The following is a 24588-nucleotide window of genomic DNA, read 5'->3' as shown; positions in this document are numbered from 1 at the left end:
GTGTATTCTTTCCGGCCTGCTCTGCAGGTACCTTATGCCAGGTCATCTAGCTCCTCACCCAAACAAACAGAACTAACTGCTTAGCACATTTAGTGGGCCCACATTTTGTAGCTCCATGCCTTTGCTTACAGAAGTTTCCTTTAGGTATGAGGAAAGATATAAGCAATAACAAGTTGTTCTTTCCATCTGGAACATCTTGTCCCTCCCTGTACCCCTCTCATAGCCCTACCCTACTGTCATACTATCTGTAATTTACATTAAAACACCTCAGTCTACACAGTGTGTTAGTTAGTCTACACCTTGGACACGACTGATTAACATTTGAAACACTGATATGGGAATACATAATGTAAGGGTATTTGTTTGGCATTGGAAATACCCTAATGAGGACATAACTACTGTAAATTTAACCTGCTTATCTTTAAATCTACACCAGAGAGTTTTCTAGTTAGCATAAAGGATGTCAGAAATAATTTCAAATTGGATTGGTCAGAAATACCATACAGGTTCCTCTGGCACATGAACCACACATAAGATTCTGGCAAGCCAGGTAGCCTAATGCCTGCACAGTGTCACCCGAGGCAGAGCACTGTTTGGGCCTGTTGACTATCACCTAACAGAAGATGCTTCCTACCTGGTAGAAAGGTAGTGAGGAGACCTATGGCCATGCCTATCTTCAGTCTTTGGAGGCACTGATATATACCCTCCTCCTCCCCCGACCAAAATACCCTCCTCCTCCCCCCACCAAAACAAAACAAAACAAAAAAAACCCTGACACTTCGGAATGGTCAATAGCAAAACCTCCCTCCAGGACGATGCTTACATGCTATCTCTTCCTTAAAGTCTATCCTAAATTTCCTGATGGATTTGTGAACTCATTCTCCTCTACACCATCATAGAATGAGGCTTATATTTCTGTTATGGCATTAATAAAATTTTAAAATTTATTGTAAGTTTCTTGATGAAAGGACTGTGTTATAACTTTCTTTGTATCCCACATAGCATGTGGCATAGTGCCTTGTACACAGTAGGTATTTGTTATGAGCACATGCATGTACTTACCAATTCTGTAAGGAACATATCCAGCTTTGGGTCATAGGGACACTGGGAGCCAATGTGTGAGTTCTTAGAGTTCCATTAATTCACTGTTCATAGTTCTAAGGGAGTCAGGAGTAATTGTCCATAACTACATGGCTCTAGTTAGCCATTAGTGCAAAGACACACTAGGACTGATGTCAACAGCAGAGGAAAGTAGTGCTGTCTATGTTGTCTTCTTTCAGAAACTCATACCTAAATGTATTTCATACCGCTGTTCGGCCAAATCTGCCTCTAGATAATAAAGAGGGACAAATATTTAGGACAATTATTTCTCTTGTTCTGTATTTCCTAGCCAGTTTGAAGCAGTATATATAACTAACCAAGTACACCAGGAGAAAAGTAAAGGAGGTGCAATTATAGCACACAGATTTAAAAAACAAAGCAAAATAAAACACTTAATGTTAGTAAGATGATAGTATAGTATAATAGTTCAAAGCAAGGATATTAAACCCAGACTGTGTGGATCAAATTAATCCCCACTTTACTAGCTGTGTGGCCTTGGACAAGCTATTTAACCTTTCTGTGCCTTTGTTCTTCTTCTGTAAAATGAAGATGATAGAATAGCACCTACTTCAGAGATGTGAGGCTAAAATGAATTCATACATGTAAAGCATATAGCACTCAGTGCCTGGCACATAGGAAGTGCTGGATGTGTTTGCCGTTCCTGCAGTGATATGGTTAAATCATAGCTCCAAAGGCAGAAGTATGCTAATTTCAGTCAGCGTGCAGTCCTTCTGTCTGTGTGCTTTGCATTTCTCCACTTCCAACTGAGTAATCCTAATGCCTTGAAGCCCCCATATATTGGTGCTTATACCTTTCTTGTGGAACCTATCACATTCTACCCTAAATTATATAATTATTTGTAAGCTCCTTAAAAGCAGAAACTATCTTCTTTGTCTTCCTCTCAGCACCCAACAGAATGATTATGTAACAGCCTTGCTTACACAATAGCTCTTTGCTAACTATCTGGGGAAACTATGAACCTCTGTGAGGTTGGTCCCTGGAGGCCCTGCACCCTGGACTGGTTCCTGTGTACCTCTCATACTCTTCAGCTAGCAATCCCTCCCCTCACTGTGCTCCAGCAACTGGCCTTAAGTCCCTTAAACATGCATCCTTTTCCAAAACTGGCTTAATGTGTGTGTGACCTGTGCAGTCACATAGGTCCTCATACTTGGTTGAATGCTCTATCACTAGCTTGAAATTCTTAGTTTTTGTGTTCAATTTTTATCTTGCACTGAGCCTGCAAATTATGTACCCGGTCTTGCTCTTGGTCATCCTGTGCTCATTGTTCCCTGTGCCTGGAACACCCCTTCTCCCTAATCCTCACTGGCTAACCTACTCTTCAAGGCTCAGCTTCATTGTCATTCCTCAGAGAAGCAATAAAAATTAGAGCCATGTATTAGTATCCCTCCACCTTTTCTTCTCCCTCAGAGCACTTAACTTACTTTGTAAATACGGTATTTATTTATACTGTGATTATTTCTTTTAAGACTTTCTCCCAGGCTGGGTGCGGTGGCTCATGCCTATAATCCCAGCACTTTGGGAGGCTGAGGTAGGCGGATCACGAGGTCAGGAGTTCGAGACCAGCCTGGCCAACATGGTGAAACACGGTCTCTACTAAAAATACAAAATTAGTCAGATGTGGTGGCGGGCACCTGTAATCCCAGCTGCTCAGGAGGCTGAGACAGGAGAATCCCTTGAACCCAGGAGGTGGAGGTTGCAGTGAGCCGAGATCACGCCATTGCATTCCAGCCAGGGCGACAGTGCGAGACTCCGTCTCAAAAAAAAAGACTTTCTCCCCACCAGACTGTAAACTCCTCCAGGTGATAGACTGTGCCTTTGTTCCAGGACGGCTTTGCCTGCTACATAGTAAATGGTAAATAAATACTTGTTGAGTGAGTGAATGAATAAATCATTTTTAGAAATGCCAAGTTGTGGCCAGATGCAATGGCTCACGCCTGTAATCCCAGCACTATGGAAGCCTTAGGTGGGCGGATCACTTGGGGTCAAGAGTTCAAGACCAGCCTGGCCAACATGGCGAAACCCTTTCTATACTAAAAGTATAAAAAAATTAGCCAGGCATGGTGGTGTGCACCTGTAATCCCAGCTACTCGGGAGGCTGAGGCAGGAGAATCGCTTGAACCCAGGAGGTGGAGCTTGCAGTGAGCCAAGATCACTCCACTGCACTCCAGCCTGGGCAACAGAACAAGACTCTGTCTCAAAAAAAAACCAAAAAAACAAAAGCAAAGTTGTATGGATAAGCTTATCTTCCCAAGCTAAGAAGTTGATGTATAAAAATGGCAATGCAAGGCCAGGTGTAGTGGCTTACACCTGTAATCCCAGCACTTTGGAAGGCCAAGGTGTACAGATCACTTGAGCCCAGGAGTTCAAGACCAGCTGGGGCAACACATTGAAACCCCACTTCTACAAAGAAATTAGCCAGGCGTGGTGACTTACACCTGTGGTCCCAACTACTCAGGAGGCTGAGGTGAGAGGATTTCTTGAGCCTGGAAAGTCAAGGCTGAAGTGAGCTGTGATTGTACCACTGCACTCCAGCCTGAGCAACAGAGTCAGACCCTGTCTCAAAAAATTAAAAAAAAAAAAAAAAAAGTCAGTGCAATCTTCATGCAATTTAATATTGCTAGTGATGACTTTTGACCAGTTTTACTTACTGTCTTTATAGATGGATGAATACAGTAAAATTCTCCATTTTTCTTTTCCACTGTTTGTCCTTCTCATATAATCTGGTATAGTAAAGTTGAATCTCTCTAAAGTCAGATTTACTCAGGTTGTCTTATACATTAGTTTCAAATTAAATTTCTTAGAGCATAAATGTCTACAGCCTTCTGCCTCTTGTATTTTTAGCAAGCGATATGTATTTACTTTTGATCTAATTGCCAGCGACAACTGACATAAAAGTAATGCTTCAGGTTTCTTAGCATTTAATGGTGGAAAAGCCAGTACGATTATAATGAAGTTAACACTTGATGATAATAATAGAGAACAGTGTCCTACTTGGTTTTCCCATCATTCTTTCTCTCCTCTCTTATTGTCTGTGTTTAAATAAGCTTAATTAACTCACTCTGAATGCATAGCTGTATCAGCTTTCTGTGGTCCAATTTTGGAACTATATCTGGTTATTCTACTCCCTGGAATCAGACCAATACAATTCAACATGTAACCAGATTTAATGCATGCCATCTTACTGTCTCAATTTTTAGTGCTTGGTAGTCATTCCATTACTCTCCAAATACTGTACTAAAATTTTTAAGTGATAAATTTCTAACCAAAAACTTATTTACAAATGGATTTCTACTTGAGATTTACAATGGGTTTTCAGCACCTCCCCCAAAAGAAATAAAAAAATCCAACATGGTATACTAACTTGATATTACTGCTTAATTTTTGCAAAGAGGAAAAGAATCAGAATTTCCATAATTTAGCCCCACGTTGAGAATAATCAATACAGTGAGAGAAGAATTTTTATTGCTTAAAAGAAAAACAGGCTAAATGTCCTTTTTTTTCTCCTTCAAGTGTAAGGAATCGGAGAAAAACAGATTTTAAAACCAATAGAAGGAATGGTTATGATCCAGCAGCAACTGTTGCATGTGGGTGAAGAAAAGAACCCAGCATTATTTGTACAAATCCATATGGGACACAGTGGGAACAGAAAGAAACAAGGAAGTATAGGAAATAGAGAAGAAGGGCACTCAGTGAAGATGTAGACCTCAAAAAATGTTCCCTCTAAGCACTGACTGATTCCAGTACCTTAAGGTGATCTGCTTTAAGCTGTAAATCTTCTGAGTGGTTTATGCTCTCAATGCTTTTTTTTCAGAAGGCTGTGAGAGGAGGAAAAATGTATTATTTTCAGTCTGCCCCCTCTTAAGACTTTGTGGAATTTTAAGCAGGCTTCTCCCAGAGTTAAATTCCTGATTCAACCACCCCAGAGTCTATTTGGCCATCTCTCTCTCTCTCTCTCTTTTTTTTTTTTTTTTTTTCTAGCTTGCTCAGAAAGATCAAAGTAAAGGTATTCTTTTTCTTTTTCTTTTTTTTTTTTTAATCTCCTACGTTATGCCTGGTAATGTGGCAGATATCTTAGGTTCATTACCTCTCAGTTATGCATTAACAGCACCTCCATCCTTGAGTTGATTAGCTTAGTTAACTGCTGCAGGCTACTGATGAGGCTTATCAAAGGTCCTAGGTTTGAGAGCCATGCATGTTGGCTAGATGACAGGCAATGTAGATGATAGTCAAGTAACATAGTGTATGATTAAGGCTTTAACTTTGGTGTCAAAAAGACCTTTTGGGTAGCTGGGTGCAGGGACATGTGCCTGTAGTCCCAGCTACTTGGGAGGTTGAGTCAGGAGGACTCCTTGAGCCCAGGAGTTCATAGCCAGCCTGGCAACATAGTGAGACCCAATCTCTTAAAACAAAAGCCTGTAGGGTCTGTCATTATTATGGAGCCTATGTGTGTTACTTAGTCTTTCTTGGTTTACTCAATTTATAAAATGGATATAGTAACACCCAGTTTCTTTGTGAGGCTTAAGAAATACAAAAAATGCTAAATGATGGCTGGGCGCTGTGGCTCACGCCTGTCATCCTAGCACTTTGAGAGGCCGAGGCAGGTGGATCACCTGAGGTTAGGAGTTTGAGACCAGCCTAGCCAACATGGTAAAACCCCGTCTCTACTAAAAATACAAAAATTAGCCGAGTGTGGTGGCAGGCACCTGTAATCCCAGTTACTCAGGAGGCTGAGGCAGGAGAATTGCTTGAACCCAGGGGGCAGAGGTTGCAGTGAGCCAAGATCACGCCACTTCACTCTAGCCTGGGCAAAAGAGCGAGACTCCATCTCAAAAAAATATATATATATATATATATATATATATATATAGATATATATATTTATATTTATATGTGCTCAGGCCAGTGCTGCGGCATGCATTTTGTGTTCAATTAAAGGAGATGGTCATGGTAGTTGCTTGTGTTACCCTATTACAAAACATAAACAATTCAAGTTCTGAGTAAGAGGTTTAAGTAAATTGCTCATAAAATTATATAGCTAGTATTTGGCAGAGAAAGTTTTCAAATGCAAGCCTGTTTAATTTCTTTCTTTTTTTTTTTTTTCAGACAGTTTCGCTGAGCTAATTTTTGTATTTTTAGTAGAGAAGGGGTTTGACCATGTTGATCAGGCTGGTCTCAAACTCTCAAACTCCTGACCTCAGGTGATCCACCTGCCTCAGCCTCCCAAAGTGCTGGGATTATGGGATTACAGGCGTGAGCTATCGCGCCCAGCCAAGCCTGTTTAATTTCTTTCTTTCTTTCGTTTTTTTGTTGAGATGGAGTTTCGCTCTTGTCACCCTGGCTGGAGTACAATGGCGCGATCTTGGCTCACTGCAGCCTCAGCCTCCTGGGTTCAAGCGATTCTCCTGCCTCAGCCTCCTGAGTAGCTGGGATTATAGGCATGAGCCACTATGCCTGGCTAATTTTTTTGTATTTTTAGTAGAGATGGGGTTCCACCATGTTGGCCAGGATGGTCTCAAACTCCCGACCTCAGGTGATCTACTTGCCTCGGCTTCCCAAAGTGTTGGGATTACAGGTGTAAGCCACCGCACCCAGCTAGCCTGTTTAATTTCTAAACCACCCCAAATAAAGTATCAAAGAGAAACTGCTGCTCAAATAATTGTGCTTGAAGAATATGGTTTTTCTCTTCTTTAAAACTTGATTTTATTCTTATAACCAAGCTGCTTATATACATAGATTCTTGAAATATTTTGGGACAGTAAAATAGTCCTTCCTGATCTTACAAATTTCTTCTCTCCTAAAATTTATTCATAAATTGGTTGTTTGAAACTCAGAATGGATATTCCCTTAGGAAGTGGTGGTTGTGTTCTCAGGCCAATTCATAAAAGCTTCTCTAGCCTGTCTCTTCTCCCTTTCTAGTGCTTAATGTTTAGTTCAGTAGTTTTCAGATGGGCAGTATATCAAAATTGCCTGAGTAGCTTTGTAAAGATAAAGGTACTTGAACAAAAAAAAATGAGAAAGAATGAATAAGACCTCATGTATGATAGCGCAGCAGGATGACGATAGTCAATAATAATTAATTGTACATTTAAAAATAACTAAAAGAGTATAATTGGGCTGGGTGCAGTGGCTCACATCTGTGATCCCAGCACTTTGGGAGGCTGAGGAGGTCAGATCACTTGAGCCCAGGGTTTCAAGACCAGCCTGGTCGACATAGCGAGACCCTGTCTTTACAAAAAATACAAAAAAATTAGCCAGGTATAGTGGCAGGTGCTTGTAGTCCCAGCTACAGGCTAAGAGGTGGGAAGATCACTTGAGTCCAGGAGGTCGAGGCTACAGTGAGTGGCACTGCACTTCAGCCGAGGCCACAGAGCAAGACCCTGCCTCAAAAAAAAAAAAAAAAAAAAAAAAGAGTGTGACTGGATTCTTTATAACACAAAGGATAAATGCTTGAGGGGATCGCTACCCCATTTTGCCTAATTTGATTATTACACATTACATGCCAGTTTCAAACTATCTCTTGTACCCCATATATATATTAAATTACTATGTATCCACAAATATTAACATTAAGATTAAAAAAAAAAGATAGAGGTGCCTGATCATACCTCAGATCTTCTGAATCAGAATTTTAGGGTGAATGTGCTAGATCCATCCCAGCAGAAGCCTGAGGCAGGGGAGGGCATGATGTAGTAAAGGTACTAAAAGAAGTCCTGTGTGGCTGGAGCAGAGACTGGTTGTCTTTAAACTCTTGATTGTGATCCTTGTGAATGAAAGTCATATGAGCCCATACCACCAATATATGTATATTCGTTTTTAAATAAATTAGCTACCTGTACTACAATAAGCACAAATATTTTTTAAAAGATGAAATAAAAATAGTCCTTCCTGACTATTTTCATGTTCTAAAAACAGAACATGAAATTCTAATAATCACCTTTTGCTTTCTGTACCTATTTGGATAGTTTTTTTTTTTTTTTTTGAGACGGAGTCTCGCTCTGTCGCCCAGGCTGGAGTGCAGTGGCGCGATCTCGGCTCACTGCAAGCTCCACCTCCCGGGTTCACGCCATTCTCCTGCCTCAGCCTCTCCGAGTAGCTGGGACTACAGGCGCCCGCCACTACGCCCGGCTAATTTTTTTGTATTTTTAGTAGAGACGGGGTTTCACCGTGGTCTCGATCTCCTGACCTCGTGATCCGCCCGCCTCGGCCTCCCAAAGTGCTGGGATTACAAGCGTGAGCCACCGCGCCCGGCCTATTTGGATAGTTTTATGTACTTCCTGGGATGGACAAACCACATTTTTGCAAAATATAGGCAAAGAGAGTGAAGGGGAGGTAGATAGAGACTAGAATCTATAGGACCAGCAGAGCCAAGTATTTCTCTATCCTAAGTGCAATAGGAAGCAATTGGAAAATGTTAGGAAGGGAAATGATGTGAGATTTGCATCCTGGAAAAAATTACTTTGGCTGCCCAAATGGCAAAAAGATTTAGTACAGCAACTATGATCATGGGGAGTCCACTTTGGAATTTATGGCACTAGTTCTGATGAAAGGTGATCATGGCTTGAATTGGGCATTGCCAGTGAAGTTCAAAAGAAAAACAAGATAGATATTTTGGAGGCATACAGTATAGAATCTAGTGATGGATTGCCTGAGCATTGGTTGGGGGAGCAGAAAATGGTGACTTGTGGGTTTCTGGCTTGAGCTTCTGGATAGAAGATGAACCGTGGGAGAAGAACAAATTGGGGGTAGAAGGTGGGGTATTAGTCCAGGTTTAAATGTCTTGAATGTTAACCATCCAAATGATGATAGGAAGTTCACAGTTGGATATGCAGGCTAAGCTTAGTAGAAGTTCTGGGCTGAAAACTATAAATTTAGGAGTTGTCAACACATAGTACAGAAATTCCTCTACCTCCAGATATTATTTATTGATAGGAAATACCTAAAGCAGAAGTGCCAAGGAGTTCCAAAAAATATTATACAAGATTAGACTTACAGGACTGAAGATGAGGAATTAAAAATGAACAGGTAAGCAGATTCTATAAAATGCAAGTCTCCCAAAATTGCTACAGCATTGAGACCACAGCTTATACTAGAATGTGGCAAATAAAGTACAAATCAGTATTTCAGAAGCTCTCAAAGATACTTTGATGAGTATGCTACATTCTGGAGTAAGCCACAAACATTGGAAAGTGGCTCATGTCATATAATTATTCATGAATAAAGGTCCAGGTACATGTCACAAGTGTGCACACCACTAGGCTTGAGTAATTGGGAAAGCTAGACATGTCAGATGAGATTAAAACAAGTACAGCACCATGGATTGTATGTTAGTATGAATTCAGGAGGGGAATGCCTGGGAATTTGATGTCTATAATAAGCCTTGGAAATTAGAGTTGCAAGAGATAAGTATGTCCTTTATCCCCACCCCTTAAACCATTATGTTCCTTAAGTATTAGAATACAACTAATAATTATTTACAAGCTCTTACATTCTCTGAAGGTTTTCCTCCTGCACTCAAGACACATGGGGCAAAATATCATTGTTTAATATGTTCCCTCTCCTCCTAGTGCTAAAAGCTTAAAAGGAGTCAAAGTGACTTCTTTTGCTGACCACTATGAAGAGGATTAAGTGAAGCCTATAGGACGTGTCCCTCCTCTTGATGGATGCCTTCTCCTGATTCCTTTTCATCTGTTTCTTCTCGAGTCCATTATACTACTGCAAACTGACTGTTAGAATTTTGGTTGCCACTGATCCACTTTATGTCCAGATCTCTTGATAAGTCCTTGCAAAAATAACTGTGACTCTGACTTGGAAACTCTCAGCAACCCCCAAATTTCCAAGGAAAGTGATACTATATTACATATCTATTTTTTCTCTGCCCATTGATTAATATATTAAATGAGATAATTTATATTCATCCTAAGAAATTGTCTGAAGTGAGCAAGAGTAGCACATAATGGCTAGTACTTTTGGCCTATTAATTTTCTAGTCACCTGAACTGAGCACCAGGAATCTTCACTTCAGAAAATGTTAACTTGGGTCATATCAGCCTTTAAAAAAGAAAAACACAGTGATGTACTTTACCAGTATTTGCATCCATAAATTAATATTTTTGTATCTTTCATTTCTGAATTACAGAAGCAGATTCATCAAACCTTGAATGATAGCTCTTAGAAGTGACTGGCCCAATGTTAAAACTGAGCACAGGAGAAATGCTCTGTGTTTTAACTGGGCAAGGAAGCTTGCATAAACCAGTCATCATGAAAATCCTCCTCACTGAGGTGCTTCTCCCTCTCCAACCCTCTGTCCCACAAATTTCTTCTTGATCATCTTTGTACCTTTTATAAATATCTGTTATTGCGCTTATGAAACTAGATGATAACTAGACACATATTTGGCACTATGTCTAGACTGGCAGCTTCTTGAACAGCTTTACTTTAATCATCTGGTCCCAGGCAGTAGAGCAAAGTTTAACTAAAGAGGGCAGGCTCTGGAGGCCAACTGGATTTCATTTCTGACTATTTACCAGCTGTATGATCTTGGGCAAGTTACCTATCCTCAACTTATTTGTAAAATCCAAATAATACTTCCCTCATGGAGTTGCTGGCAGGATTAAATATAGATTTTTCTAAATTATAGGCTTAAAACTGTTAGGAAATTTTTTGACATGAAAGAATTCCATACTTAGTGCCAATTACTGCTAACCAATAACAAAGCAGAGGGAAGTGGACATCTGAATACATCAGTGCAGTGCTAAAAACCTTGCACACTGGTCCAGGCCTCTCCTCTTGTCTTTATTGATAGTTTAGCTCAGAGGCTTTTAGTATGAATCCCACATCTTCTCAAGCATGTACCCCTCAAACCTACCAGCCCCCAACACCCACACCTGGTTTAGAAAGGTTTGTAGGCATCCTGTTTGTCACAGTGACAGGCAGCCGCTACTGACATTTAATAGGTGAAATCATAAATGGGCCCAGGGACGCCATGGGCTCAGAAAGGGAGAGCGGAGTCTACACCAAAAATTATTCCACCCAAAATGCCAATAATATCTTACCTTGAGAAACACTGGTAGTGCCCAGGTTCTTTTCTCTACTTAAATGCAAAACCAACTTTTCACAAAATTAATATACTATTTCATAAAGTCAGGATATGCCAAAGATCATGCCATATATGTTACAGAGCATAGACCAACTTGAAAAATCTTTACATGTGTATTCTGTTATTTCTCTCTTTTCTGTGTGTAAGTTCTTTTCAAGTTACTACAGTGAGTTTCAAATTTGTTATTTAAGAGTTCTGTTATTCCGTTAATTATGATCCGAAGTTTAAGATCTGTGGTGTTGAAAAGCACTCCTAAATATACAAAGCCCTTGAACTCCTAAATGTACAAAGATCTTGTTTGGGTCAGGCATGGTGGCTCACACTTGTAATCCCAGCACTTTGGGAGGCTGAGGTGGGAAGATTGCTTGAGCCTTAGATTTTGAGACCAGCCTGGGCAACACAGTGAGACCCTGGCTCTACCGAAAAAAAAAAAAAAAAGCTAGGCATGGTGGTGTGCCCCTATAGTCCCAGCTACTCAGGAAGCTAAGGTGGGAGGATCACCTGAGTCCAGGAATTCGGGGCTGCAGTATGCTGTGATTGCGCCACTGCACTCCAGCCTGAGCAACAGAACAAGATCCTCTCTCTTAAAAAAAAAGATTGAGTTTGATAATCAGGAAACTTAACCAAATCTTATATGTAAGCAAATAAATATGTTTTTATTTGTTTGTTTTGTTTTGAGACAGGGTCTCACTCTGTCACCTAGGCTGGAGTGCAGTGGCATGATTTTACCTCATTGCAACCCAGCCTCCCAGGCTCAGGTGATCCTCCCACCTCAGCCACCCAAGTAGCTGGGACTACAGGCATGTGCCACGATGCTCAGCTAATTTTTGTATTTTTTGTAAACACAGGGTTTCACCATTTTGTCCAGGCTGGTCTTGAACTCCTGAACTCAAGTGATCCACCCACCTTGACTTCCCACAGGGCTGGGATTATAGGCATGAGCCACCACACCTGGCCAAAATAAGTTTTATTAGAAATAACTCACTTTGGGAGGCTGAGGAGGGCAGATCACTTGAGGTTAGGAGTTCAAGAGCAGCCTGGCCAACATGGGGAAACTCCATCTCAAATAAAATACAAAAATTAGCTAGGCATGGTGGCGTGCAAAAAAAAAAAAAAAAAAAAAAAAAAAACGAAAAACTAATGCATGTGAAATTCAAATATTAGTAAGTATTCAAAATAAGATATGAAAGTAAGAATACAAAATAGGATGATATCACTGGTTGATATGATTAGTGAGATGAAGATTATTAAGGCAAATTCTTCCGATAATTATTGATATACAACACAATTAATATATATTCAATCTGCAAGAGTCATATATACAAATATGAAATAAACACCTTAAATGAGAAGAAGAGAGAAAACATGGAGAATGAAGAAAGTTGGGTATATTCTTTTCAGTCTTCCCCTCCCATATCTCCATCTGTGGCCAGCATGACTAATATTGAGTAAGGCAAATAAGTAATTATTGTGCTCTGTCTTTTACTGTTATTGAAGGTCACTGTTTAACACTCCCTCGCCATTCCCCTACCATTCCCCTTTGCCTTAAATTCATTAAGCTCTATTCTTTGTATTTCCTGATAACAGCTGACAAGGACCCACTCTCATCTGTAATGACAGGTGAGGGTATTGATAATAAGTAGAGTTAATAAAGCTTCTCCAGTGATTTAGAATTATAACGCTCTGAGTATTATCATCAGGGGAATAAATGAAAAAGCCCATTTCATTTCGTGCAGTGTCCTTCAAACTGCTGGTTATGAAATCATTTTAGAGGGTCTGCGAAATCACTGTGGAATACAATGAAACGTAATAGAAAATATGAGCGGACACGGGGATATCGGTCAGAGTGGTGGGGAAAAACTATAGGGAAAGGACACAAACCTTCTGAAAGGTCAGAAGGTTCTGCAGAGCCCCGGGGGAGAATAGCTGAAGGCAGCTATTCTATAACCCTGAGGCATTGGGCAAGGAGTAGGTACAAGGGAGTGTAGGGAAATTTATCTTAAACAAGCTTGTTTACTTATGTTGACCAGGAACTGACCTTTGATCATCCGTGGGGATGGTCCTCCTGAAAGGGGAACAATAAATGTTAATTACCTAAGAGGTTTTTAAATTTCTTTCTCCAGAAAGAAAAATTTCAAGCGTCTGTATCCCATTCAGTATTCCCTAAAATAAAATCAAGTTTGTCCTGAAATGTGGTTTAAAAACTGAAAAATCTATTTTCTTTGATTACCTCATAAATAACAAGAGTTTCATATCAGCTCCCCTGTCTCTTCCTCCTCCACCCTTTTCCCCTCTTTACGTTGTGCCAATCACACAGGTGGATGCTCAGTATCACCCCACACACAAGATAAATAAACTTGGAAGGTTTCCTAGCAACATATTGTTCTGGGAACCTGCTCTGTTTCCCTGAACAAGATGAAGCCAAATATCCTAGAATCTCAGCCAGATGGGAAAGGATTAGCTTATTGAGAGTGTTATTGCCTTTTTTTTTTAATATTTCACTTTGAAATGAACCTCTTAATATAAGTAGCAAAAGTGACTTTTAAAAGGACATGTAAAAATATCCCTTTAAAAGGACTTTTTTTCTCTTACATGTAAAAAAAATATTGATAATAGTTTGAAGTTTAAAACTATAGTTTCAGAATTCTCTAGGCACAAGCTTCCAGTAAGTAATTCAGTCACCGGTGAGTGGATCCATTTTAGAACCATGTAGAAAATACTTCCACATGGGACTAATTAATACTCAGCCTGGTGTCCAGTGGTATGGTATTCCTGCTGTAAAAATACTGAAATACTTCCAATCTGGTGGGAAAATGGCTCCTGGAGTAGGCTGTCTCCTCACAATACCTTTAGCTGCTCCCCTTGGCCCTTGTATCTGCTCCTAGGGAAACATTGGAGACACCTTGTTACTGCTTAAAACCCTGAAGCTTCCCCTTTTTCTATAGCTCCAGGGCTATTTTAGTGCTAGTGATTTGCAACTACTTTTTCAGAGTCTATTTTTGGTTTTCTCAGTGTATGATTAATATATATAGAGAAAATAAAACTAAAAGAAATTGAGACTGCTATCAAAGCCAAGAAAAATAATGTCGTCATTTTGTTAACACATGATTGTGTATATTTCCCTTGTTTATCTAATGATCTGTGAGGCTACACAGTTGGCAGGTGGTGCTTTCCTTTCTATTGCACTCTAGTTGGTCACAGTATACTTGTTAGAGGTCTCTGGAGATGGAGTAATAAAGGATTCGTGTTTCTCATAACAATATTCAGCAGTGGCTTTGCAATTCAGTTACACCCTGGAAAATGTCCTCACTCCTTGTTTGGCTGGGGAGACATTCCCCCATCAGCCAGATGAATATTCTCATAATGTGGTTGTTGACTGGTTTGTATCATCTATCAGGTTTGGACTGAATTTGTGAAACTTCCTAATTGTGGTCAGAAGCAGATAATTCTAGTACTTCATAGTGTTCCTGGATAAGAAGAACAAAGTAATTAGAATAAGATGGGGAATGACACCTGGTGTCTTTGTTTTTTATGTAACAAATTATCTGGCCAGATGCCAGAGAATTAGTACTGTCCTCATTTTAATGAAAATAAGGAAATTGTGAGATAATTTTATATTCATGCTAGATGCTTTCCATTCTCTTTTGCTCTCTCACTCATATGTATATGTTTTCTAAATACCATATTTTAAACTCAACAAGGAACAATCTGTTGAGGGCCTAGTATGAGCCAAATACCGCTAGGTATTATGGCAGATACTGAGGGCAACACATCATCTTTGCCTTCTCAGAGTACGCAAGAAGTTTGCAACATAGCACGTTTGTAATCTTAAACCCAACAAAAACATTAAGGAAAGGTGTTGCTGTTTAAAGGAATCATAGGCTAGGCACAGTGGCTCATGCCTGTAATCCCAATGCTTTGGGAGGCTGAGGAAGGAGGATTGCTTCAGCCCAGGAATTTGAGACCAGCCTAGGCAACATAGCCAGACCCCATCTCTACAAAAGTTAAAATAAAATAATGTAAGTAAAGGAATTCTATAACTTTGATTGTCCAAAGAAAGGCTAAAAGTAGATTTAATATGTATTATGGAACAGAATAAGTTCTAATATGTTAATTTTGATTGAATACTTATTTTAAAAAAATTTTTTTTAAATGTCCATGAACCAGGCATTGTTTTAGATAACTTCTCTGTTAACTCATTTAATTCTCCTGACACCATTATGAGGTAGAAATTTTGTTTACCTGCTATTTTATAGATGAAGAAAGTGAGGCTAGGAGAGTTTTTTTGTTTGTTTGTTTTAAAAGACAGGGTCTCATTCTATTGCCCAGGCTACAGTAAGTGGCCGTCATAGTGCACTGCAGCCTGGAACTTGTGCGCTCAAGCACTTCTTCCGTCTCAACCTCCCAAGTAGCTGGGACTATAGACGTGCACCACTGTCCCCTAAAGAGAGGTTAAATATCTGTTTACTGAGGGCTTTTATACTACGCTGTGCTTATTTGTTTATTTTTAAAATTCTAAGAGTCCATTGGAATCTAGTCTTTTTTCAGAAAAGAGTAAACTACTGTCTTTTATGGATGACATAATTTTAGCAAGAAATAAATGAGTTGTTTAGATGACTTTCTATTATCTCATACAGCATAATGATTCTATATTTGAGTTTTCATTGTCAAACACTAAAACCTCCTTTCTTTTCAGTATACTAACACCATTTTAGAATATTTTTCTTTTCTTTTTTTTTTTTTTTTTTGAGACTGAGTCTTGCTGTATCACCCAGGCTGGAGTACAGTGGCACAATCTTGGTTCACCGCAACCTCAGCCTCCCAGGTTCAAGCCAGGCTTATGCCTCAGCCTCCAGAGTAGCTGGGATTACAGATGCCCACCACCATGCCCCGCTAATTTTTGTAATTTTAGTAGAGACGGGGTTTCACCATGTTGGCCAGGCTGGTCTCGAACTCCTGACCTCAAGTGATCCACCCGCCTCAGCCTCCCAAAGTGCTGGGATTACAGGCATGAGCCACCACGCCCAGGCCATTTTAGAATATTTCTTGTAGCTCAATTTTTTACTTGTATAAAATAATAATTTTAATTTTCAACATAATAGAAGGATATGAGTGATTATACTTAAGAAAGTTAAAATTAATAGCACTATTAAATACATTAACAAGAGAAGGTTGTGACATCAGCAATATTATTTATAACAGAGGTGGACAAACTGTAGCCTGTTTCTGTAAATTTTCTTGGAACACAGCCAGGCTCATTTGTTTAGGTATCACCCATGGCAGGTTTTGTGTAATAATGACAGAGTTGAATCTTTGCAACTTAGACTATATGGCCCACAAGGCCTAAAATATATACTGTCTGGACCTTTACAGGAAAAGTTTGCCAACCCCTACTCTGGAATCTCTATTTTTCTCCTAACTTTCAGTTGAGCATGTTTCCTTAGAATGCCAGAAATTTAACTAGCAAACACACCTGAATTTTTTTTCATAAATGGTGTCCTTGTCCAACATGGTTTTCCTCAAATCCCTGCAGGTACCAACCAAGAAGCTGAAGAAATATGAGAAAGAATATCAGACAATGCGAGAGAGTCAGCTGCAACAGGAAGACCCAATGGATAGATACAAGGTATGAGAAATATGTTGCACCTATCAAAGTACCTTCTTTTTTGTTTTAAATGAGACTGAGTCTTGCTGTGTTGCCCAGGCTGGTCTTGAACACCTGGCCTCAAGCAGTCCTCCCACTGCAGTCTCCCAAGTAGCTGGGATTACAGGCACGAGCCACCATTCCCAGCAAAGTACCTTTTTTTTTTTTTTCTCTTAAAGCAGCAGTTGTGGCAAGTTCAATTCCCTCTGTTCCTCCTTGATTGATTTAGACGCACTCTGATCATGCTAACTGTCCAGGTATGTTTTCATTTCAGGAGACTCCCAAATAGCCAACCATAATATTTCTTTTCTTTCAGTTTGTATATTTGTAGGTAACTCCAGCTGTTGCATTTATACTGGGAATCTTCATAAGAAGCTGAGAGAAAGAGAGGGGAAAAAGAAAGTGGCTTTCTACTTTCAAAAATGAAACAGAAAGGAAAAATGGCAAAGTACTGTTTTAGCTGTGCATGATCATATCCACAAAGACTTTTAGCAGGTGAACTGTTCCAAGACTGACACAAGGATGTTTCAAACTTGCCTCTGTCTGTAGCACATGTTAAAAATACCAACTCACTTGGAAGGAAAAATAAAAATCACAAAGGTATATTGAGCACAGTAATGGTGTTTGTTGCAACATTTATTTCCACAAATGAATTTATAACAACAGTGATATTTGACTTAAAGTATGAAGTTTCAAAATCAAAATAATTTCATTTTAATACGTTCATTAATTGTGAATCTCTTCAATGCTAATTAGCAACACTGTTCCCAGGATGCAGTGTTGGGAAACACTTATTTCCAACTTATTTTTTTCCAAGTAAAATATCGTCTCTCTTCAACATGCTTTAACTTTTCAGACTCACACAGATACGTAATAGCTCCTTCTCCCTCCACATCAATACACTAAGATAAAAAAATACTGTATTGTCAGCACTGAGCAGCAGTGCCAAAATCTCCTGCCAAGAAATGGACTGTGTGGCATTATTAATTAAATCACCCACATTGGGATGACTTCCACTTTTGTAACTAGAGTTATCTTTATGTGGTCAGAGCTGGACATAGGCAGCATAGTCACACAGAACATCTTATCTCTGTTGCTGAATTGAATAGCATGGGATGTGTGCAGAGGAACATGGTAGGAGTATGTAGATTTTGTAGTCAGACAGACCTGAACTCAAATCTTGCTCATTTTTTAGAGCACAGGATTTGGACTCCAAATTGAGGGTTTTAATCCCTATGCCACCATTCAGCATCTTGGACTAGTTATCGAACCTCTTTCTCATCTGTAAAAGGTATAGTGTTTCTGATTCCTTGATGGATTGTTACAAGGATGAGCGATGCTGTATGTTAAGGACTCAGCTCATAGTTGTGTTCAATAAATGGCTGTTATTTTATGAAGCCTACTACTACAGATTATGCAATTATTACTAGAATAATGCCACCTTATGTGGGTCTTCCCCTCTAGTCCCTTATTGATTGATCTTATTTCTCTCAAGTATTGCCAACCAATAATCTCCCCTTGCTTATAGAAGTGGTTCAAGATCTGATTATAAAATCCCACATACTTCTATAGCAGATAACTATTTATTAACAGATAATGTTTGAAGCTAATTTTCACCACCAACATCCCCTCAATAAAACCAGCTTTTAATGTAAATCACATAGCATGCTGCTTTAGAAAGGCTTGAAGGTAGTAATTATAAACTATTATTAAGCATCCAAAATGAAGCTCTCCTTTTGCTAATATCATTCTGATTTTCTTATTACTACCATTATTATGAATAAATTCTGTGAAGAGTGCTTTAAAATAAGAGAGAAATGGAAGACCAAACTTGTACATTTAAAATCAGGCTGGAATTGAACTTGTTATTGTGTCTTAAATCCTTTTTTGTGACAAAGCAGGTATGTATACATTAATAGTAAGATATACATTATTTTTAAAGTACTTATAACATGTAAGATTATCAATATGTATAGTTTTTATTGAGAGATCAAAGTAGGATTAAACTTCTTGTTTTGAAAGCAGGCATTACTTTTTAAGTTCAAGTATTGTTGATTCTTATTTGCCCATATCTGATACCCTCTATTGCTATTTCTTTTAGATTATTGTGATAACTTGTCAGTACATTCATCTAATGTCTCTGTACTCTTTTAATAATGTCTAGGCATTTGTCCTGGTAATACACTTGGCAAATTTATAGTTCTTAGATTATAATTACATCTTCAAGGTGGCAGTCAACAACATAAGTTTCTAACCATCAACATATTTGGTTTGTAAGATGATCAATATGTAGTTTAAGAAGCCATATTATAATTATCTTAATTAAAGTAGCAAAGTTAGAAAATACCTTTTACATCTTCTAAATTTAATCCTGTGAAGAATAAGATCTCTGTCCTGGGAATGAGCACTTTGTAATTCATAGATCTTGGACTGGGAACCCAGTTAATGTAAACTCTTAAAGACTGACTTGGGAAGATCTCTGAGGGCACTGAGTGAGAACTTGCACCAGTTCAGTAACAACCCCTCCTCAACATTAGAATCTATATTGCTTAAAAAGTCATTTCCACACCCTTGCTTGCCATATGACAAGACAGTTAGAAGGTTGTGGGAAATTTATTTTTTAAAGCCCACATATGTTATATAATAAGATATTTTAAGAGGTATTTCAGTTCAATGCTGTTTCTTTTAGACATGGTGGCATACGTAAAAGGGCTATCACAGGGAACCTAGAGGTGGGAATAAAGATCCAGCAATGTAGAGGTAGCTCTCAACAGTCATACTTCTTGCTGTATCTATGAAAACATGTGTTTTATGTCTATTTTTATGACATATGCAGATATCTTCATGCTCAGGTTATATCCCTGTAGTCACCTTTATTCAACACTTAAATCTCACCCACAAAGAAAGAGATGAAATAATGTCAGTATAAATTTAAATTTTAAAACTCGATGTATCATGAAAATCTTCTGGAATTAGGAAGTAGTGATGATTGTACAACTTTGTGAATATACTAAAATCATTACATTGCACATTTTAAAAACATGAATTTTATGGTATGTGAATTACATCTCCAAAGGAAAAAAAAGCAGAATGTTCCAGGAGGATTGTCATTTAGCCTACCCTTTTCCTTTCATGAACCCTAAGTCACACCAGAGGTACCTGTTTAGAAGCAGGAGGGAGAGCTTCCTGTTGTGTGTCCATATTTGTAGAATAAAAGCCAACACAGTGGGTGGTACATTAATTTTTAGTGATGCCCATTAATTTCCAGATAGAACACATGTTGTACATTATATGTATACACACATATAAACATATATAAGTAGGTAATACACACACATATATGCACTGCCTGTGCTACCTGGTCTTGGCATCAGTTTATATTTTAAACTCAGTGAACACCATAATGACTTCTTTATAGCCTTTACTCTTTCTGTTTCTCTTCATGACTAGATTCCAAGAGACAGAAAGGAAACTTTTTTGAAAGAACAATGTAGAATGTTTATTTCAAATCTCTTTTATCTTCCTTCTTAACTTGCACCTGACCAGGTTTGTGTAAAATTCTTTGTCTACTCTAACATTTTGGTTTGTAAATTTAGTGATTGATTTCTAATGAAGTGAAATTAGGATAAAGATTTGGCTGTAGAATAAGCATGTTTTCATTTTTATACAGGTTCCCAGAAAACACACATTTATCAATATGTGTAGCTGTTTTAGTATATTTCAGAAACCAGTAACTAAGCCCTTAAGAAGCAAAGTTACCAATTTCAGAAATTAAAATATTTTCTATCTTAAAGAGATGAATTGTTTCTATTGTGAGGAAAGTTTTCTAGTGATGGTATCAGTTGATGGTACTTTTTGGAGATCTGTAGCCTTCATCTACCTTTGCAGAATGATATGCTTTTCTGGTTTAATTAAAGAACTACTTGCACAAATGTGAGTTAAGCCTTAAAAAACACAGCTAATTGGCCGGGCATGGTGGCTCTTACCTGTAATCCCAGCACTTTGGGAGGCCGAGGTGGGTGGATCACTTGAGATCAGGAGTTCCAGACTAGCCTGGCCAACATGGTGAAACGCCACTTCTACTAAAAAATACAAAAATTGGTTGGGTGTGCTGGCAAGCACCTGTAGTCCCAGCTACTCGAGAGGCTGAGGCATGAGAATCGCTTGAGCCTGGGAGGGGGAGGTTGCAGTGAGCCAAGATCATGCCACTGCACTCCAGCCTGGGCAATAGAGCCAGACTCTGTCTCAAAAAAAAAAAAAAAAAAAAGGGCCAGGTGCAGTGGCTCACGCCTGTAATCCCAGCACTTTGGGAGGCGGAGGCGGGCAGATCACAAGGTCAGGAGATCGAGACCATCCTGGCTAACATGGTGAAACCCCATCTCTACTGAAAAAAAAAAAAAAAAAATTAGCTGGGTGTGGTGGCGGGCACCTGTAGTCCCAACTACTTGAGAGGCTGAGGCAGGAGAATGGCATGAACCCAAGAGGCAGAGTCTACAGTGAGCCAAGATCATGCCATTGCGCTCCAGCCTGGGCGACAGAGTGAGACTCCATCTCAAAAAAAAAAAAAAAAAAAATACACACACCCACACACAGCTAGTTAATTAAATTCAGTGAATCTCCCAAAGCATAATAAAGGTTACCTGTTCTAGATGGGAAAATACTAAAAAGAATCTGGAATGCTTAAACTCTCTTGGGTTTGGGACACAGATATTATTATAAATACATAATTTCTAATTGAAGTGTCTTATCCATGCTCAGTACTATTAAATTTAGAATGTTTAACTTCATTCTTGAGATTAAACATAGTAATTTTTAAAATCAAAATGTAATTTAAACAAAGAAAATGATTCCTCTATGTTTCCACAGAGTTTTTTCTTGCACATACTGGTTTTTGTACAGCAATTGCTCCTACATGTAATTTCAAATTAAGCTATTATGCATAGTAAAAATAATACAAATGAAATATTTGAAATAATGCTTAATTGTACTTTTTTGCCATCCTTTTTTTTAATTTTTTTTAAATTTTTAAAATTAATTAATTTATTTTTGAGACAGAGTCTCGCTCTGTCGCCCAGGCTGGAGTGCAGTGGCGCAATCTTGGCTCACTGCAAGCTCCGCCTCCTGGGATCATGCCATTCTCCTGCCTCAGCCTCTCCGAGTAGCTGGGACTACAGGCGCCCGCCACCACGCCCGGCTAATTTTTTTTTTTTTTTTTTGTATTTTTAGTAGAGACGGGGTTTCACCATGGTCTCGATCTCCTGACCTCATGATCCGCCCGCCTTGGCCTCCCAAAGTGCTGGGATTACAAGCGTGAGCCACCGCGCCCGGCCACTTTTTTGCCATCCTTAAATATCTAATGCAATAGTTTAATTTTCACATTTCTTTTAAACTTGACAAATGAAGAAAAGTTTAAATTAGGATACATTTCTTACCTATAAAAAAGAGGGAGTAGACTTTAAAAAAAACTGTTGGACCCTTTCTTACTCAGGGGAGTCAAGATAAGTGAATCTGTCTTTGAAAAATGTTTTTCTGGCTGGGCGCGGTGGCTCACACCTGTAATCCCAGCACTTTGGGAGGCCGAGGTGGGTGGATCACTTGAGGTCAGGAGTTCAAGACCAACCTGGCCAACATGGTAAAACCCTGTCTCTACTAAAAATACAAAAATTAGCCAGGTGTGGTGGCACATAACCTGTAGTCCCAGCTACTCGGTAGGCTGAGGCAGGAGAACCTCCTGAACCTGGGAGGCGGAGGTTGCAGTGAGCAGAGATCGTGCCACTGTACTCCTGCCTGGGTGACAGAGCAAGACTCTGTCTCAAAAAAAAAAAAGTTTTTCTGCCATAGCAAATAAACTTACATTTTATTATTTTTTCACATCCCAAAAACTGTGTTGGCTTTTGGAAATATTATGTTATGAAATAATGTGCTTTTAAGGAATAGTAATAGACACAACGATGGTTTATATATGCCTATGATAACTTAATGATAAACTTCAGAAGGCTTCCACTTTGTCTTTGAGCTTGGATAACCCAGAGAGTTCATTGTTATAGGATGGTGAAGATGCAAAACTAAATCCTTTTGGCTTCTCAAGCAATATAGCTAATAAGGAGTGGGCGATTTCTAACAATGCTGCTCTACTGAGTCCCTTATACTTAACCCTTGGGGGAAGAATATGCTTTAGGCACACTAAGAATTTCTAGTATGTTTATTGATGATCTTCAGAGTTTTCAAGAAACTTTAATTTTTAGAAAGTTTTCTTTTCTGTTTAAGTATTACTGAGAAAATTACCTGACACTAATATGTTTCTATATCATCTAGAATGCATTTGCTTTTTGAAAATTTGATTTGTGTACTAGAGTAGAGCAGGGATCTGCAGACTGTGGTTTATAGGCCAAATCTGGCTCACTGCCAGTTTTTGTAAACCAAGTTTTATTGGAACACAGCCACACCTGTTTATTTATTTATTGTGTATGGCTGGTTTTGTATGACACTGGTAGAGCTGAGAAATTTCAACACAGACCATGCGACCTGCAAAGCCTAATATATTTACTGTCTGGCAATTTACATTAGAAGTTTGCCGATCCCTGTGCAAGAGTATAACCTAAGATAGTTTTTTAAGCGCTAAAAGAAATGCAGTCTGTTTGGCCAGCTGTTATTTATTACTGACAAGATTTTGTTTTTAGTTTGACATTTAAAAATTTGAAATTTTCCACTACAAAGATAAAATTGGATGTGATGAGTAAAGGAGGGAAGCACAAAAGCTTCAAATATCCATATTTTCTTTCTCAGATCTTCATTATGGACAACATAGATATTTAAACATTTTATCTGTAGGCATTTGAAAACTTGAATATGATAGCTGTCAACTCTTTTAAAAGAGGTATCCAAAAGAAAATATGTGAGAGTTGAGTGTGTTGTTGCTAATAAATTTGCACTGAGTCTTTTAGGAAAACATTTTCTCCTGACCCTTAAAAGTCTTTAAAAACATGTGCCAAGAATTCATCATAGCAGCAGACAACACCCAAAATATTGAGCTAGGGTTTGTAAAGCCGCCTCCCTCCTCATCTTTTTTTCCTTTAAAGCTTAGTTTCTTTACTTTTAATTACCAGTTTACATTTCTCTGGTTTCTCATCTTGAAATAAATAACGTTCACAATCCCTTGAACTGCTTCACCCAGACTTCAGCCCTCAGGTACACATGAGATCCAGGATCCATTTTTCTTTTGCATTGCCCTGCCCAGCAATTTCATTCTTTTGTCTGAAGATGAACTATTTTGCAAGATTTCTGACCTTGTCATATAAGGAAGTTCCTTCCACCCAGCTTTAACAACACAGTATCAACACCTCACACCGTAGTTCCTTAATAGTTCCACATACAGCATTTTAGTCATTCATGCAAACTGTAAACAGCAATGTGGAGAGGGAGGAGTTTGAGGATATGAGTCTTCCTGAGTTGAGACTTGCCCACTGGCTGCCTCAAGTATCTTTGTTCCATTGAATGTTTGCAGTCACAGAGAGAACTTAGAGTTATATGACACTCGAAGGAAAAGCAAAAGAGCATTAAGAAGTGTCTGTTTTTGTTATTGCCATTTTATAAAAATTTTAGTAGGTGTTCAATTTCATTGGATATTCTTTTTTTTTTAATTGTCTTTGTACCTATGATTGAAAACGGTAGTTGGTCTATGACTTTTGAGGAGGTAAGTTTTTTTTTTAATCTATGTATGTCTGTAA

General features: G+C 38.8%; 1 protein-coding gene and 1 long non-coding RNA gene across 11 annotated transcripts in view; one reads left to right on the top strand and one right to left on the bottom strand.

Annotated features, from left to right (window-relative positions):
* Positions 1-24588, bottom strand: part of LOC131384092 (uncharacterized) — a 61369-nt gene that overhangs the window by 6552 nt on the left and 30229 nt on the right. Inside the window, exons 2-6 of the long non-coding RNA XR_009214609.1 lie at positions 17017-17236; positions 16691-16765; positions 13256-13282; positions 4867-4937; positions 1063-1329 (exon numbers count right to left, since the gene is read on the bottom strand). This is a non-coding gene — a long non-coding RNA (uncharacterized LOC131384092). The remainder of the gene's footprint in view (positions 1-1062; positions 1330-4866; positions 4938-13255; positions 13283-16690; positions 16766-17016; positions 17237-24588) is intronic.
* Positions 1-24588, top strand: part of LOC116473208 (rab GTPase-activating protein 1-like) — a 293936-nt gene that overhangs the window by 248627 nt on the left and 20721 nt on the right. For 7 of the 10 annotated variants that reach the window (XM_032160934.2, XM_058443075.1, XM_032160932.2 and 4 more), the window contains one exon: positions 16751-16843. In XM_032160934.2, coding sequence (XP_032016825.1) covers positions 16751-16843 — 93 coding nt within the window. Of the gene's footprint in view, positions 1-13882; positions 13902-16750; positions 16844-17177; positions 21039-24588 lie in introns of those variants that run through there. The other 3 variants (XM_032160938.2, XM_032160939.2, XM_058443077.1) reach the window with 2 other exon arrangements.

This window comes from Hylobates moloch, unplaced genomic scaffold, assembly GCF_009828535.3.
Source record: "Hylobates moloch isolate HMO894 unplaced genomic scaffold, HMol_V3 SCAFFOLD_8, whole genome shotgun sequence".
Lineage (NCBI taxonomy): Eukaryota > Metazoa > Chordata > Mammalia > Primates > Hylobatidae > Hylobates > Hylobates moloch.
The sequence above is the reverse complement of the archived record's forward strand: the minus strand, read 5'-3'. Positions and strand labels throughout refer to the sequence as shown.